This window comes from Capricornis sumatraensis, chromosome 16 (genome assembly GCF_032405125.1).
Source record: "Capricornis sumatraensis isolate serow.1 chromosome 16, serow.2, whole genome shotgun sequence".
Lineage (NCBI taxonomy): Eukaryota > Metazoa > Chordata > Mammalia > Artiodactyla > Bovidae > Capricornis > Capricornis sumatraensis.
In genome coordinates this window covers 62,957,003-62,974,962 of record NC_091084.1, presented here as the reverse complement: position 1 = coordinate 62,974,962, position 17,960 = coordinate 62,957,003, and the positions used below count along the sequence as shown (strand labels likewise).

General features: G+C 38.2%; 1 protein-coding gene across 1 annotated transcript in view; it reads right to left on the bottom strand.

The window, feature by feature from the left end:
- ELP4 (elongator acetyltransferase complex subunit 4) overlaps positions 1 to 17,960 on the bottom strand; it is a 237,238-nt gene that overhangs the window by 170,110 nt on the left and 49,168 nt on the right. The window contains exon 4 of the mRNA XM_068989143.1: positions 9,896 to 10,024. Within this exon, the coding sequence (XP_068845244.1) occupies positions 9,896 to 10,024 (129 nt within the window). The remainder of the gene's footprint in view (positions 1 to 9,895; positions 10,025 to 17,960) is intronic.

The following is a 17,960-nucleotide window of genomic DNA, read 5'->3' as shown; positions in this document are numbered from 1 at the left end:
CATTTAATTCACACACCAAATAATTCATTCACTCCTGTATTCAACAAACAACTACTGAGCACCTACTATAGACCAGGAAAACAAAATAGTCAAAGTCTTTTTCTCCCACTGACTCACACTCTAGTCAGAGGAGATGGATGATACGTTATATCCTAAGTGATGATAAGTTCTCGGAAGAAAAATATGGTGGTGAAAGGGTATGAGAGAATAGTTTTATTTTATATAGAGTGACAAAGGAAGACATTCCCAATAAAGTGATATTTTAGTGGAGTCTTGAAGAAAATGGGAAAGTAAATCACCTGGAGAAAACCATTGTAAAATCATAACTTCTAAAACACTCAAGCTCTAAACCTTGAAAACTGAGGTTTACGTGTAAATGTGTAACATCGCAGAAGTTTACTCCCATAGTAACAACTGCAAGCACACCATACTCTAAAAGGAAAAAGCAGAATAAGCAGTACTACTCATACATAAAAGGGGGTAGGAAGAGTGTCTGCAATTACAACACAGAGAGAAACAACCAAAATTATAAAGAAATAAAGAATTTTCTCCCCAATTGAAACAGATTTCATAATAAGCAGTAAGAAAAATCTTAGTTTCAATTACTCGTATCTTCACTGACAACTTCACTTCAATAATGTCAGTGACCATGAAAAGACCAAAACCAAGATCAGATAAGAGTTAAAAAAAAAAAGAAAATGGAAGTTACAAGTATTTTATATAAAGTAAAACTGAATTGGTATACTATCTTTACACAAAAACTAAATTCAATTTAGAGTTTATATTCTTAATGTCTTTCAGAAACACCAGCAGAAACATTAGAAATACGGTTCCTTTTTACAAAAGTCATCCTTAAGCCCAGTTACTTAAATGAATCTGCCAGATTACAGGCATGAAGTTTTTGCCATTAGGGTTCTCAAGTTTAAGTCCTACATTGCTTGTTTTAATCCTTATAAATTAATTCACATTTTCCAAGCAGAACAACTACATTTATTCTGGCCTCTTATATCCAGTTCTCATTCACAATCTAAGCTATCTCTGCAACAATTTCTGACTGTTGAGCTTCCTTTTACTTTTTAATACAAATGTATGGGTTTCTACTGTACACATTTACCACAGTTTATTTAACTAGTTGCTTGCTGGTGCTAAGTCACCTCAGTTGTGTTCAACTCTGTGCGACCCCATAGACGGCAGCCCACCAGGCTCCACCACCCCTGGGATTCTCCAGGCAAGAACACTGGAGTGGGTTGCCATTTCCTTCTCCAATGCGTGAAAGTGAAAAGTGAAAGTGAAGTCGCTCAGTCGTGTTCGACTCTTAGAGACCCCATGGACCGCAGCTCCTCCATCCATGAGATTTTCCAGGCAAGAGTAGTGGAGTGGGGTGCCATTGCCTACTCCAACTAGTTGCTTACTGATGGACGTTTAGACTATTTCTAATTTTTTGCTATAAAAAAACATGCCTCATATATAGGTCATGCAGATTGAATTTTACATCTGAGTAAATATATTAATGATGTAAATTTCCAATTAAAAGATCGAAGGGTACAAGTTTTTGTAATTTTGAAGGATTCTGACAAATTACCCTCCACGGAAGCTACTTACATTTCCACCAGCAAAGCATGAGAGCACTAGTTTCTGCCTGTCTTTGCTAATTTAACATCTTACCAAACATTTTAGATTACTGACAGTCTAGTAAGAGAAAAATGGCAGGTTTTAATTTGCATTAAATTAATTTTAATTTAGCAATTTGCATTTCTTTCATTATAACTGAAATTTGGCATTTGTTCTTATGTTTAGGAGCCACCTAAATTTCTTTTTTTTTTTTTTTACAATTTTTTCTGTTCTTAAAAGTTGAGATGGTAGACTATTTCTTATTCTATTTTATGAGCTGCAAGTATTCCCTCTCCAATTTGTAGTTTGTTCACAGCCACTTAAATCACACTTAAAAATGATACTATTCAAACACCATTCCCATCTGAATTAGAACAATTAACCACTGCTTAATATATGCCCATTACAACACATTTTATACTTGGTATACAGATGATGCTTAATCAGTATTTTCTGACCGAATGAATAAATGGCTTTAATACAGGTGCTAGAGATGCAAGAGAAAATAAAACAAGCTCCCTGCCCTATACAGAATTCTTTCTGGTGGAGAAAAGAATTATACTACCAACTAATTAAAAACAATGTATAAAAGTACTTTAAAATACATGTGGTATTATGGAAACAAATCTAGGAAACTAGATAATTACATATTATTTACACTTGGAGAAGGATGAGTTGGTGAGAAAGTGAAAAGCACTGCCAGCAGAAAAAAGCAATTTCCATAGAGCAGTTCTCATGGCATGGGTGAATACAGTGTTTTATGCACACACAGGACACAGACCAAAAAGGTAGGCTTGGTATAAATCTTGAATACAATCTTGAGAAGTTTATATTTTCATATGTGGGCTTATAATGGATTTCACCTCATAATTCAAATTCTCATTAACTGGTAGGAACCACCCAGACACTCCACAGAGAATTCTAAAGCTGTGTCTGAGGTTAGCAGGAAGGTAATGTGATTGACAGTGTGCCATGCATTTATTTAGTTTTGTTTTCTAAATGTGTGAGCTTATTTCTTTCTATATTATTTATTTATTTGGTTGTGCTGGGTCTTTGTTCGGTGTGAGGGCTTTCTCTAGTTACGGTGCAATGGCTTCTCAAGGCTGTAGCTTCTCTTGTAGAGCATGGGCTTCAGTAGCTGTGGCTTGCATGGGCTCAGTAATTTTTAGGAAATATCATCCCATTTACAATAACATCAAAAACAATAAAATACTTAAAAGTAAATTTAACCAAGGAGGTGAAAAATCTCTATTATGAAAACTATAAGACATTGATAAAAGAAACTGAAGAAGATACAAATAAATGGGAAAGGTATTCCATGTTCATGGATTGTGCAATTAATATTGTTAAAATGTTAATACTGCTGCTAAGTTGCTTCAGTCATGTCTGACTCTGTGAGACCCCATAGATGGCAGCCCACCAGGCTCTCCCGTCCCTGGGATTCTCCAGCCAAGAACATTGGAGTGGGTTGCCATTTCCAAAAGTCATTTATAGCAGTGGTCTCCAATGTTTTTGGCACCAATGACCAGTTTTGTGGAAGACAATTTTTCCGTGGACTGGGGCAGGTCAGGGAGGGATAATTTTGGATTATTCAACCATATTACATTTATTGTGCATTTTATTTTTAATCTAATGTCACCTCTGATCTGACAGGCAGTACCAGCAGGCTGTAGCCTGGAGGTTGAGGACCCTTGATTCAAAGATTCAGTACAATGCTTATCAAGATTCTAATGGCAAGTTTTACAGAAGTAGAAAAAACACTACTAAAATTTATATGAAACCACAAAAGACCATCAAAAGCCTAAGAAATTTTGAGAAAGAAGAACAAAGCAGGATGCAACACACTTCTTGATTTTAAGCTGTATGATAAAGCTATATTAATCAAAACAGTATGATATTGACATAAAAACAAATAGAACACTGGAACACACTTGAAAGGCCAGAAATAAGCCCAAGCATACATGGTCAACTGATATTCGACAAGGTAGCCAAGAAGACTCAAAAAAGAAAAGACCTTCTCTTCAATAAATGGTATTGGGATAACTGGAAATTGAAATGTAAAAGAATGAAAATGAACCCCTATATTACTCCACTCACAAAAATTAACTTGAAACACACTGAAGACTTAAATTTAAGACCCACAATCATGAAACTCCTAAAAGAAAACATAAGAATGAAACTCCTTGACATGGATCTTGGTAATGTATATGGATGGATTGGATACCATATGCAACAAACTAAAAAAACAAGTTGACTACATCAAACTCAAAAGTTTCTTTACAGCCAAAGAAACAATCAACAAAGTGAAAAAATAACCTATGGACTGGGAAAAAGTTTTTGTAAGCCATCTATCTGATAAGGGGTTAATATCCAAAATGCATTTAAAAACTTGTATAAAAAAACAATTAAAAAAATGGAGAAAGGATCTGAATAGACATTTTTCCAAAGATGATATTAAAAAGGCCAACAGGTACATGAGAATATGCTCAACAACACTAGTCATTACAGAAATACAAGCTAAAACCACAATGCTAAGTTGTTAAGATAATTACTTCACGCCTGTTAGAATAGCCATCATGGGAAAGGTAAAGAGATAACAAATGCTGGCGTGGATGTCCTGTGTTGGTGGGATTGTAAATTGGTGCAGTGGAACTACCATAGGATCCAGTAATTATACTTCTGGGAATATATTTAAAGGAAATGCAAACACTAACTCAAAAAGGTATCTGCAACCCCAAGTTCATAGCAGTTGTATTTACAAGTTAAGAAATGGAAACAACCTGAGTGTCAATTGATGGATAAATGAATAAAGAAGTTGTGATATATATACTGGAATGTTGTTTAGTCTTTAAAAAATGAGAAAATCCTGTCATTTGCAACAGCTAGGATAGAACTTAGTGGCATTATGCTAAGTGAAATCGGTCAGAAAGAAAAAGGCAAATGGTGTAAAATCTCACTTACATGTGGAATCTAAAAGCAAATAAAACAGAAACTAACTTATAGAAAAAAAGATTAGATGTTGGGTACCAAAGGTAGAGGGTAGTGGGAGGGGGAATTGGAGGAAGGTGGCTGAAAAGTAAATAAAAGAAATAAGTACTGTGGATATTTGTAAAGCCTCCTCAGATAACCATTTTGCCTTCAGTTCAGTTCAGTTCAGTCACTCAGTCCTGTCTGACAATTTGCAATCCCATGGACTGCAGCACACCAGCCTTCCCTGTCTATCACCAACTCCCGGAGCTTACTCAAACTCATGTCCATCGAGTCGGTGATGCCATCCAACCATCTCATCCTCTTTCGTCCCCTTCTCCTCCAACCTTCAATCTTTCCCAGAATCAGGGTCTTTTCAATTTAGTCAGTTCTACGCATCTGGTGGCCAAATTATTGGAGCTTCAGCTTCAGCATCAGTCTTTCTAATGAATATTCAGGACTGATTTCCTTTAGGATGGACTGGTTGGATCTCCTTGCAGTCCAAGGGACTCTCAAGAGTCTTCTCCAACATCACAGTTCAAAAGCATCAATTTTTTAGTGCTCAGTTTTATATATAGTCCAACTCTCACATCCATACATGACTACTGGAAAAAATATAGCTTTGACCAGATGGACCTTTGTTGGCAAAGTAATATCTCTGCTTTTTAATATGCTGTCAAAGTTGGTTATAACTTTTCTTCCAAGGAGCAAGTGCCTTTTAATTTCATGGCTGCAGTCACCATCTGCAGTGATTTTGGAGCCCAGGAAAACAAACTCTGTCACTGTTTCCATTGTTTCCCCATCTATTTGCCATGAAGTGATGGGACCAGATGCCATGATCTTAGTTTTCTGAATGCTGAGGTTTAAGCCAACTTTTTCACTCTCCTCTTTCACTTTCATCAAGAGGCTCCTTAGTTTTTCTTTGCTTTCTGCCATAAGTGTGGTGTCATCTGCATATCTGAGGTTATTGATATTTCTCCCGGCAATCTTGATTCCAGCTTGTGCTTCATCCAGTCCAGCGTTTCTCATGATGTACTCTGCATATAAGTTAAATAAGCAGGGTGAAAATATACAGCCTTGACGTACACCTTTCCCAATTTGGAATCAGTCTGTTGTTTCATGACCAGTTCTAACTGTTGCTTCTTGACCTGCATACAGATTTCTTAGGCAGGTCAGGTGATCTGGTATTCCTATCTCTTTCAGAATTTTCCACAGTTTATTGTGATCCACATAGTCAAAGGCTTTGGTGTAGTCAATAAAGCAGAAGTAGATGTTTTTCTGGAATTCTCTTGATTTTTCAATGATCCAATGGATGTTGGCAATTTGATCTCTGGTTTCTTTGCCATTTCTAACCAGCTTGAACATCTGGAAGTTCATGGTTCATGTACTGTTGAAGCCTGGCTTGGAGAATTTTGAGCATTACTTGGCTAGAGTGTGAGATGAGTGCAATTGCGTGGTAGTCTGAACATTTTTTGGCATTGCCCTTCTTTGGGATTGGAATGAAAACTGTCCTGTGGTGACTGCTGAGGTTTCCAAATTTGCTGGCATGTTGAGTGTAGCACTTTCACAACATCATCTTTTAGGATTTGAAATAGCTCAACTGGAATTCCATCACTTCCACTAGCTTTGTTCGTAGAGATGTTTCCTAAGGCCCACTTGACTTCGCATTCCAGGATGTTTGGTTCTAGGTGAGTGATCACAGCATCGTGGTTATCTTGGTCATGAAGATCTTTTTTGTACAGTTCTTCTGTGTATTCTTGCCACCTTTTCTTAATATCTTCTGCTTCTGTTAGGTCCATACCATTTCAGTCCTCTTTTTCTTTGGGATGGTTTTGATCATCTCCTCCTGTATAGTGTTACGGACCTCTGTTAATAGTTCTTCAGGCACACTGTTAACTAGATCTAGTACCTTGAATCTATTTTTTACCTCGACTGTGAATTCATATGGGATTTGATTTAAGTCATACTGGCAAGCCTACTCTTTTTTCCCGGTTTTCTTTAGTTAAGCTGAATTTTGCTGATGATCTGAGCCACAGTCAGTTCCAGGTCTTGTTTTTGCTGACTGTATACAGCTTTTCCATCTTCGGCTACAAAAAATGTAATCAATTTGATTTCGGCATTGATCATTTGGTGATGTCCATGTGTAAAGTTGTCTCTTGTCTTGTTGAAAAAGGGTATTTGCTATGACTAGTGCATTCTCTTGGCAGAATTCAGTTAGCCTTTGCCCTGCTTCATTTTGTTCTCCAAGGCTGAACTTGCCTGTTACTCCAGGAATATCTTGACTTCCTACTTTTGCATTCCTATCCCCAAAGATGAATAGAACAGTTTTTTTTAGGTGTTAGTTCTAGCAGGTCCTCTAGGTCTTCATAGAACTGGTCAACCTCAGCTTCTTCAGCACTGGTGGTAGGGACATAGACTTGGATTACTGTGATGTTGAATGGCTTGCCTTGGAAGTAAGATCATTCTGTCATTTTTGAGGTTGTACCCAAGTACTGCATTTCAGACTCTTGTTGATTATGAGGGCTACTCTGTCTTCTATAGGATTCTTGCCCACAGTTGTATATATAATGGTCATCTGAATTAAATTTGCCAATTCCTGTTCCTTTTATTTCGCTGATTCCTAGGATGTCGATGTTTATTCTTACCATCTCCTGCTTGACCACGTCCAATTTTCCTTGATTCATGGACCTAACATTCCAGGTTCCCATACAATACTGTTCCTTGCAGCATCAGATTTTACTTTTGTCGCCAGACACATCCACAACTGAGCATCGTATCTGCTTTGGCTCAGCCACTTCATTCATTCTGGGGCTATTGGTAATTCTCCTCTGTTCTTCCCCAGTAGCATATTGGACACCTTAAGACCTAGGGGACTCATCTTTTGGTGTTATATATTTTTGCCCTTTTATACAGTTCATGAGGTTCTCACCACAAGTATACTAGGGTAGTTTACGATTCCCTCCTCTAGTCGGTCACGTTTTGTCAGAACTCTCTGCTATAACCTGTCCATCTGGGGTGGCCCTGTGCTGCATGGCTCATAGCTTTATTGAGTTATACAAGGCTTTACAAACAGCAGAAGAACAAAGAGACATAAAAAGCAAGGGAGAGAGGGAAAGGTACATCCAATTAAACACAAGAGTTTCAAAGAATAAATTGGAGAGAAAAGAAAGCCTTCTTCAATGAACAGTGCTGAATAACAGAAGAAAACAACTGAAGGGGAAAGACTAGAGATCTCTTCAGGAAAACTGGAAACATCAATGAAGCATTCTGCCCAAAGATGGGCACAATAAAGGATAAAAATTGCAAAGACCTAGTAGATGCTGAAGATATCAAGAAGAGATGGAAAGAATACACAGAAGAACTGTATAAAAAAGATCTTAGTCACCCAGAGCCAGACATTTTGGAGCTCAAAGTCAAGTGGGCCTCAAGAAGCACAGTTGCTAATAAATCTAGTGGAGGCAATGAAATTCCAGCAGAACTATTCAGATCCCTAAAGGAGGATGCTGTCAAAGTTTTGCATTCATTATGTCAGCAAATCTGGAAGATCCAGCAGTGGCCACAGGACTGAAAAGCTCAATCCTCATCCCAACTCCCAAGAATGGTAGTATCAAAGAATGTGATAACCACTGGACAACTGCAATCATCTCCCATTCTAGTAAGGTCATGCTTAAAATCTTGATGCTAGCATTATGTGAACCAAGAACTTCCAGATGTCCAAGTTGGTTACAGAAAAGAAAAAGGAAGTAGAGATCAAATTGCCAACATTCTCTGGATTATACAGAAAGCAAGGGAATTTCAGAAAAACATCTATCTCTGTTTTATCCACTGTGCTAAAGCCTTTGACTGTGTGGATCATGATAAACTGTGGAAAGTTCTTAGAGAGATGGGAATACCAGACCATCTTACCTGTCTCCTGAGAAACATGTATGCGGGTCAAGAAGCAACAGTTAGAAACATTTATGGAAAAACTGATTGGTTCAAGATTGAGAAATGAGTACAACAGGGCTGTCTGTTGTCACCCTGTTTGTTTAACCTATAAGCTGAGCATATCATGAGAAATGCCAGGATTGATGAATTAAAAGTCAGAATCAAGAGAGGCGGGAGAAACATCAACAATCTCAGATATGCGGATGACACCACTCTAATGGCAGAAAGCGAAAAGAAACTAAAGAGCCTCTTTCAAGGGTGAAGGAGGAGAGTGAAAGAGCTGGCTTAAGACTAAATATTAAAAAAAACTAAGAACTCAGATCATGGCATCCAGCTCCATTACTGCATGACAAACAGAAGGGGAAAATGTGTAAATAGTGATAGATATCCTCTTCTCAGTCTCCAAAATCACTGCAGATGGTGACTGCAGCCATGAAATCAGAAGATGATTACTTTCTTGGCATGAAAGCAATGACAAACCTAGACAATGTATGGAAAAGCAGAGACATTTCTCTGCTGACAAAGGTCCGCATTAGTTAAGGCTAAGGTCTTCCCAGTGGTCACATGGGGTTGTGAGAGCTGGACTATAAAGAAGGCAGAACACCAAAGAGTTGATGCCTTCAAACTGCGATGCTGGAGAAGACTCCTCAAAGTCCCTTAGACAGCAAGGAGATCAAACCAGTCAATTTTAAGGGAGATCAAGTCTGAATATTCACTGGAAGGACTGATGCTGGAGCTGAAGCTCCAGTATTTTGATCATCTGATGCGAACAGACGACTCTTCCCTGAGGCTGGGAAAGATTGAGGGCAGAAGGAGAAGATATCATCAGAGGATGAAATGGCTGGACAGTATCACTGATGCAATGAACATGAACTTGGGCAAACTCCAGGAGATGGTGAGGGACAGGGAGGCCTGGTGTGCTGCAGTCCATGTGGTCATAAGGAGTCAGACATGACTGGGAAACTGAACAATAACTACTATGGATATAATGTACATAATGATGACTGTAGCTAAAACTGTTGAATAATATGTAGGAAAGCTAAGAAAGTAAATCCTAGCATTCTCATTACAAGGAGAAATATTTTTTCCTTTTTCTTTTCATTTTATCCATATGGGATGATGGATGTTAACTGAACCTATTGTAGCAATCATTTCACAACTTATGTAAGTCAAACCATGATGCTGTAAACATTAACGTTATAAAGTGACATATGTCAATTATTTCACAATAAAATTTGGAAAAAAAGTCATCTAGAAAAGATACCCTACAAATAAGCAATTATTTAAATAAACAATTGTATTGCATTTAAAGAGTAACAAGTATATCACAAGAGATTCTATAAAATGAAAACAAATATATTTGCTAATTTTGGAGAGTTTATTGACTTGCCTCCATCTTGGGGAATAACTGGTAACGCCAAGCTATTTTCATCTTAATGTCAGATTCCATTTTATGACCGCATATATCTTCATCGCATTCTTTTTTATAGCTATGATCAATTAATGGTGCAGGAAGTTTCTACGAAAACAGAATGACACACTATTAAGCATCTGTGGTAAAAAAAAATGACAATTTTCTTAAATCATAATATTAGAACTTTCCAATGTCTTAAAAATTGACACTTTAAAATTGACTCAAGCATAATATCATAACAATATCAATATTTCTACAGTAGAGAAGGAATTACACAGTATTAAATGTGAAATTTAACTTTTTACTAACGAACTAGAATTTGAAAAAAAATTCAAATTTTTACATTGGCAAAAATCAAATGCTGTTGCTAGACACTATGATCATCAAAAAAATTTTATACTCTTAAAGTCTAGAATTAGCACTTTTGTGTTATATGTAATTATTGTTATGTTTGCCACGAGGTAAAAATAAAGCATGTGCATAATCTGTTTACTGGTTTGTAATTCTAGAATTTAAAAAACTCATTCACCCAAAATAATGGGTGAAGTAGCAACTAAGAATAAAGACATTTATTTTGCCCATATCAAACATTAGTTTTGCACCTGCAAGCCTATGCCTCTAACTTTAACAATGAAAATAGAATTTAAAATCTTTGATTAAATGAAGAGACAAAGAATTCCAATTTTCCTTACTTAGAAGCTGACCTACAAAATGACCTACTGAGAGGCGACAAGAAAACATATAGAAAACATTATTTTGTGAAGAGTACACACACTTTTTGGAGAAGGAAAGCACAAGCAGTAATTTTGTTTTTTATCAGCTATAATCATAAAGTGGAGCATTTGTATTAGTAAACATAATCTTGCATGCCTTCATAAATTAGTGTAAGCTGCAATTAATACCTTTCAGGATTAAATTTACTTATGCTTTACCATCATATATTTTAGTAACCTCCTAAAAGATCTCACAGTGGATTCAGTCTATAACATATGCTAGTATTAGACACTAGTTGTATCATTGAAACTCTGAATACATCATACCTAGCAAAGCATTCATTTCTTATAAAACACAAAGCAACATTTTCTCCAATGGAAACAAATACATGTGTATAGTTCAACATAGCATAGAGGTTATAAGTTTGAATTCAGCAACCAGATTGTTCAGATTCAAATCCTGACTTTGCAGTAGAGCTGTATCTGTGGTTACCTGACCACCTGTAGCACCTCTACACGTCTCCACTCAATACTGGAAAAATGCAGATAGTAGTATTTACTTCATTGGTTTGTTGCAAGTAATAAATGAGCTAAAAAATGTAAATGCAAAGAATGGTACCTGCCACACGTCAAGCATTCAATAAATGTTCAATTATGAGAATTCAGTCAAATCACTGTCCTAACTTTTACTCAGAGCCACATATTTTGTATTGCCAATATTAGGCAACATTTAGTATAAATATTTGTATTTTTTCAATCTAAGGAACATTTTAATAACAGTTATGACAAAGGTCATAACTCAACAACAAAAACATTAAAAATTTTTTTTCAAAAGAGACAGTGTATATTTTTAAAATGTATACCACACTGTCTCTCATTAGTTAAAATATATCAATCTGGAATAGAAAATGTTTTAATATTAAGGTATATAGTATTAAAGAACTAGACCTAAAATATTAGGGACCTCTTACTAATACGGCTAAGACAGGTAAACAAGATGAGAGTATAAAAATAGGTGAGCATTTCCTTATATATCTTATTAAATAGGCATCTACTCCTACGGTGGACATTTCACCATTTCAAAAACTTTTATAAGGTGACAATTACAATGATTCTAATTTCAGTATTGATAAAATAGATACTCATTTTCTAAAGAGGAAAATGTTCAAAATAGGTATAGAAAATACACTCTAACTAGTAACATTCATCTAAAGGTTATGTTTTCATATATATAAATAATAAACATACATATATTAATATGTGCATATATTAAGTACTTTCAATTGAAATAAAATTCACATAAAACAAAATTTATTATTTTAATTATTTTAAAGTACAGTTGAGTGAATTTTAGTATATTGAGTTGTGCAACCATTACCACTATTTACTTTCAGAACATTTTCAATACTCCCAAAAGAAACAGTACACTCATTCAGCAGTCACTACCTATTCCCCCTTCTCCTAGTCCTAGTAATCGTTAATCTACTTTCTGTCTTACAAATTAGCCTAGTCTAGACAATTAATTTAAATAGAATTATATAACACATGACCTTTTGGATCTGGTTTATTTCACTTAGCATGGTGTTTTCAAGGTTCATCCATGTTGCTGTATGTATTTCATTTCATTTTATGACTGAATAATATTCCACTGATTGGATATATGTCACATTTGTTTATCTATTCATCAGTTGGTAGACATCTGGATTGTTTCTACTTTTTGACTGTTATGACAAAGCAGCTATGAATATTCATGCATGAGTTTTAATGTGAACATATATATCCAATTCTCTAGGATATATACCTAGGAGAGGGTTATTGAGTAAATCTGTTCAACTTTTTCAGAAACTACAAAAATGTCTTCCATAGTGGCTGCACCATTTTATATTCTTACCAACAATGTTTGAGGGTTCCAATTTTTCCACATCCTAACATTTTTTTCTTTCTTTATTGAAAAAATAGCTATCTTAGTAGGTGTGACGTAGTATCTCATTGTAGTTTTGATTTGCATCTGATGACTAATGATGTTGAGTTTCTTTTCATGTGTTAGTTTTGGACACTTGTATATCTTCTTTGGAAATATGTCTATATATACTTTGCCCACTTTTTAACTGGGTTCTTACGTTGTTGAGTTATGACAATTATTTATTCTGGGTATTAGACCCTTATTGTATATATGATATGTTCTCACATTCTGCGGTTTTGTCTTTTCACTTCTCACCAGTGTGTTTTGATGCAAAAATACTTTTTAATCTTGATGAAGTCCAGTTTATTGTTTTTTGCTTTTGTTGCTTATACTTTTGGTGTTGTATTTAAGAAACTATTGCTTAACCCAAAGTCATAAAGATTTATTCATTTTTTCTAAAGTTTTAGATTCAGGATCCGTGGACAAAATGGCGGAATAGAAGGACGTGCACTCATCTTCTCCTGCAAGAACACCAAGATCGCAACTAGCGGCTGAACAAGCATTGACAGGAGAATGTTGAACCACACCAAAAAAAAAGATACCTGCATCTAACAGCAAAGGAGAAGCCCCAGAAGATGGTAGGAGGGGCGAAAATCGCTTTTAGAATCAAACCCCAGAACTGCCAGAGATGCTTGGAGGACACAAACAAAACCCTGTGCACACCAGGACTGAGGGAAAGCAGCAGTGATCCCCACAAGGGACTGAGTCAGACCTGCCTTTGAGTGTCTGAGTGTCTCCTACAGAGGCATGGGTCAGCAGTGACCTGACTCAGGGGCAGGAGCTCTGGCTGCAGCAGACCTGGGAGGCGCAGCATGCGGCCTAAGTCCTCTTGGAGGAGGTCGCCATTAGCGTCACTATAGAACCGCCAATACACCACCCACAAACTGGAGAACAATTATACCAAAGAAGTTCTCGCAATGCTGCCAAAGTTCTAGGGCCCACAACAGATTTTCCAACTTCAGGATTCAGCAAAAGGGCTGAGAACCCCAGGAAAACAGACTCTTGGAGAGCATAACAAAACCTTGTGTGTACCAGGACCCAGGAAAAAGGAGCTGCTGCTGCTGCTGCTAAGTCGCTTCAGTCATGTCTGACTCTGTGCGACCCCACAGACGGCAGCCCACCAGGCAAGAACACTGGAGTGGGTTGCCATTGCCTTGTCCAATGCATGAAAGTGAAGAGTGAAAGCGAAGTCGCTCAGTCGTGTCCAACTCTTAGCGACCCCATGGACTGCAGCCTACCAGGCTCCTCTGTCCGTGGGATTTTCCAGGCAAGAGTACTGGAGTGGGGTGCCATTGCCTTCTCCGGGAGAAAGGAGCAGTGACCCCATAAGAGACTGAGCCAGACTTGCCTCTGACTGTTTGGGAGTCTCCAGTGGAGGTGTGTGTCAACAGTGGCCTGCTGCGGGGTCAGGGGCACTGATTACAAAGGTTCTGGGAGCCCAGTGTGTTGGCATAAGTTCTTTTGAAGGGGGACCCATTACCACTATTACCCCTAGCATAGTTTGGCCTCAGGCCAAACTATAGGGAGGGAACACAGCCCCACCCATCAGCAGAAAATTGGATTAAAGATTTACTGAACATAGCCCCACCCACCAGAGCAAGACCCAGTTTTACCCATAGCCTGTCCTTCCCAAGGAAGGACATAAGCTTCTTATCCTCATCCATCAGCGGGCAGACAGAATGAAAACCACAACTAGAGAAAACTAACCAGACTGATTACACGGATCACAGCCTTGTCTAACTCAATGATACTATGAGCTATGCCATGTAGGGACACCCAAGATGGATGGGTCATGGTGGAGAGTCCTGACAAAATGTGGTCCCCTGGAGAAGGGAATGGCAAACCACTTCATTATTCTTGCCTTGAGAACCCCATGAACAGTATGAAAAGGCAAAAAGATATGACACTGAAAGACGAACTCCCCAGGTTGGTAGGTGCTTAATATGCTACTGGAGAAGAGTAGAGAAATAACTCCAGAAAGAATGAAGAGACGGAACCAAAGCGAAAAAAACGCACAGTTGTGGATGTGACTGGTGATGTAAGTGAAGTCCGATGCTGTAAAGAACAGTACTGCAGAGGAACCTAGATTGCTAGGTCCATGATTCAAGGCAAGCTGGAAATGGTCAAACAGGAGATGGCAAGAGTGAACATCGACATTTTAGGAATCAGTGAACTAAAATGGACCGGAATGGGTGAATTTAATTCAGATGAGCATGACATCTACTACTGTGGGCAAGAAACCCTTAGAAGAAATGGAGTAGCCCTAACAGTCAACAAAAGGGTTTAAAATGTAGTACTTGGGTGCAATCTCAAAAATGACAATATGATCTCTGTTCGTTTCCAAGGAAAATTATTCAATATCACAGTAACCCAAGTCTAGGCGTCAACCACTAATGCTGAAGAAGCTGCAGTTGAATGGTTCCATGAGGACCTATAAGATCTTCTAGAACTAACACCAAAAGTAGAGATCTTTTTCATCACAGAGGACTGGAATCCAAATGTAGGAAGTCAAGAGATAACTGGAGTAACAGGCAAGTTTGGCCTTGGAGTATAAAATGAAGTAGGTCAAAGGCTAATAGAGTTTTGCCAAGAAATTCATTGGTCATAGCAAATACCCTCTTCCAAAGATACAACAGGCAGCTCTACACATGGACATCATCAGATGGTCAATACTAAAATTAGATTGATTAAATTATTTGCAGCTGAAGATGAAGTTCTATATAGTTAGCAAAAACAAGACTGGGAGCTGACTGTGGCTCAGATCATGAAGCCAATCTGGCTCCTTATTGCCAAATTCAGACTTAAATTGAAGAAAGTGGGGAAAACCACTAGACCGTTCAGGTATGACCTAAATCAAATCCCTTACGATTATACAGTGGAAGTGATATATAGATTCAAGGGATTAGATCTGATAGAGTGCCTGAAGAACTGTGGACAGAGGTTCATAACACTGTATAGGAGGCGGTGATCAAAATCATCCCCAAGAAAAGTAAAAGCAAAAAGGTAAAATGGTTGTCTGAGGAGGCCTTACAAATAGCTGAGCAAAGGAGAGAAGCGAAAGGCAAAGGAAAAATATATCCATCTGAATGCACAGTTCCAAAGAATAACAAGGAGAGATATGAAAGCCTTCCTCAGTGATGAATGCAAAGAAACAGAGGAAAACAATAGGATGGGAAAGACTGGAGATCTCTTCAAGAAAATCAGAAATTCCAAAGGATCGTTTCATGCAAAGACAGGCACAATAAAGGACAGAAACTGTATGGACCTAAAGAAGAAGATACTAAGGTGGGAAGAATACACAGAAGAACTATACAAAAAAGATCTTCATAACCCAGATAACCACGATGGTGTGATCACTCACCTAGAGCCAGACATCCTGGAGTTCAAACTCAAGTGGGCCTTAGGAAGCATCAGTATGAACAAAGCTCAGTTCAGTTCACTTAAGTAGCTCAGTTGTGTCCGACTCTTTGTAACCCCATGGACTGCAGCATGCCAGGCTTCCCTGTCCATCACCAACTCCCAGACCTTACTCAAACTCATGTTTGTCGAGTCAGTGATGTCATATAATTCCAGCTGAGCTATTTCAAATCCTAAAAGATGATGCTGGGAAAGTGCTGCACTGTATATGCCAGCAAATTTGGAAAACACAGCAGTGGCCACAGGACTGGAAAAGGTCAGTTTTCATTCCAATCCCAAAGAAAGGCAATGCCAAAGAATGTTCAAACTACCACACAAGTGCACTCATCTCACACACTAGCAAAGTAATGCTCAGAGAAAGCAAAGCTAGAGAATTCCAGAAAAAACATCTACTTTTGCTTCATTGACTATGCCAAAGCCTTTGACTGTATGGATCACAACAAACTGTGGAAAATTCTTCAAGAGATGGGAATACCAGACCACCTTACCTGCCTCCTATGAAACCTGTATGCAGGTCAAGAAGCAACAGTTAGAACCAGACATAAAACAATAGACTGGTTCAAAATTGGGAAAGGAGTACATCAAGCTTGTATATTGTTACCCTGCTTATTTAACTTATTTAACTTATATGCAGAGTACATCATGCAAAATGCCAGGGTGGATGAAGCACAAGCTAGAATCAATATTGCTGGGAGAAATATCAATAATCTCAGACATGCAGATGACACCACCCTTATGGCAGAAAGTGAAAAGGAACTGAAGAGCCTCTTGATGAAACTGAAAGAGGAGAGTGAAAAAACCTGGCTTAAAACTCAACATTCAATAAACGAAGATCATGGCAACCGGTCCCATCACTTCATGGCAAATGGGGAAACAATGGAAACAGTGAGAGGCTTTACTTTCTTGGGCTCCAAAATCACTGCAGATGGTCACTGCAACCATGAAATTAAAAGTTGCTTGCTCCTTGGAAGAAAAGACATGACCAACCTAGACAGCATATTAAGAACAGAGACATTACTTTGCCAACAAAGGTCCATCTATCAAAGCTATGGTTTTTCCAGTGGTCATGTACAGATGTGAGAGTTGGACTATAAAGAAAGCTGAGTGCCAAAGAAGTGATGCTTTTGAACTGTGGTAGTGGAGAAGACTCTTAAAAGTCCCTTGGACTGCAAGGAGATCAAACCAGTAAATCCTTAAGGAAATTAGTCCTGAATATTCACTGGAAGGAGAGATGCTGAAGCTGAAGCTCCAATACTTTGGCCACCTGACTTGAAGAACAGACTTACTGGAAAAGACCCTGATGCTGGGAAAAACTGAAGGCAGGAGAAGAGGTCGACAGAGGATGAGATGGTTGGATGGCATCACCAACTCGATGGATATGAGTTTGAGCAAGCTCCGGGAGTTGGTAATGGACACGGAAGCCTGGTGAGCTGCAATGCATGCAGTCCCAAAGAGTCGGACATGACTTAGCGACTGACTGACTGACTGACCAGGTGAAAGGGTGTGAAATTACCACCCCAGTGCGTCTAGGAGCCAGGGGATTGAACCTAAGAGGCGTATTCTTGGGCCTGAAAGTCTTTTGAAATTGCTTTGTTAAATTTAAGACCTGCTTGGGATACATCATCCATTCCTTCTTTCTGTTTTCTCCCTTGGATTTGAAATGTCTTTCCTATGCCTGTCCCATCACTGTACTATGGAACCATCTAACTTGCCTGGTTTCACATGTTCAGTCAGCACTGGTTATGGGGTTGGACTAAATGGTTTTTGCATGAGAGAAGGACGTGTATCCCTGGGGTGGGGGGGTGGGGTGTGGAGGGGAGGGCTGGGGAACACAAACATTCAGTCTATAACATAGTGTCTGGCACACAGTAAGCATTCAGTAAATGTCTGAGGGTGTAATAAATGATGCCTAACAAATCTGTTTCCAATCATTCTGCAATTTCTGGAC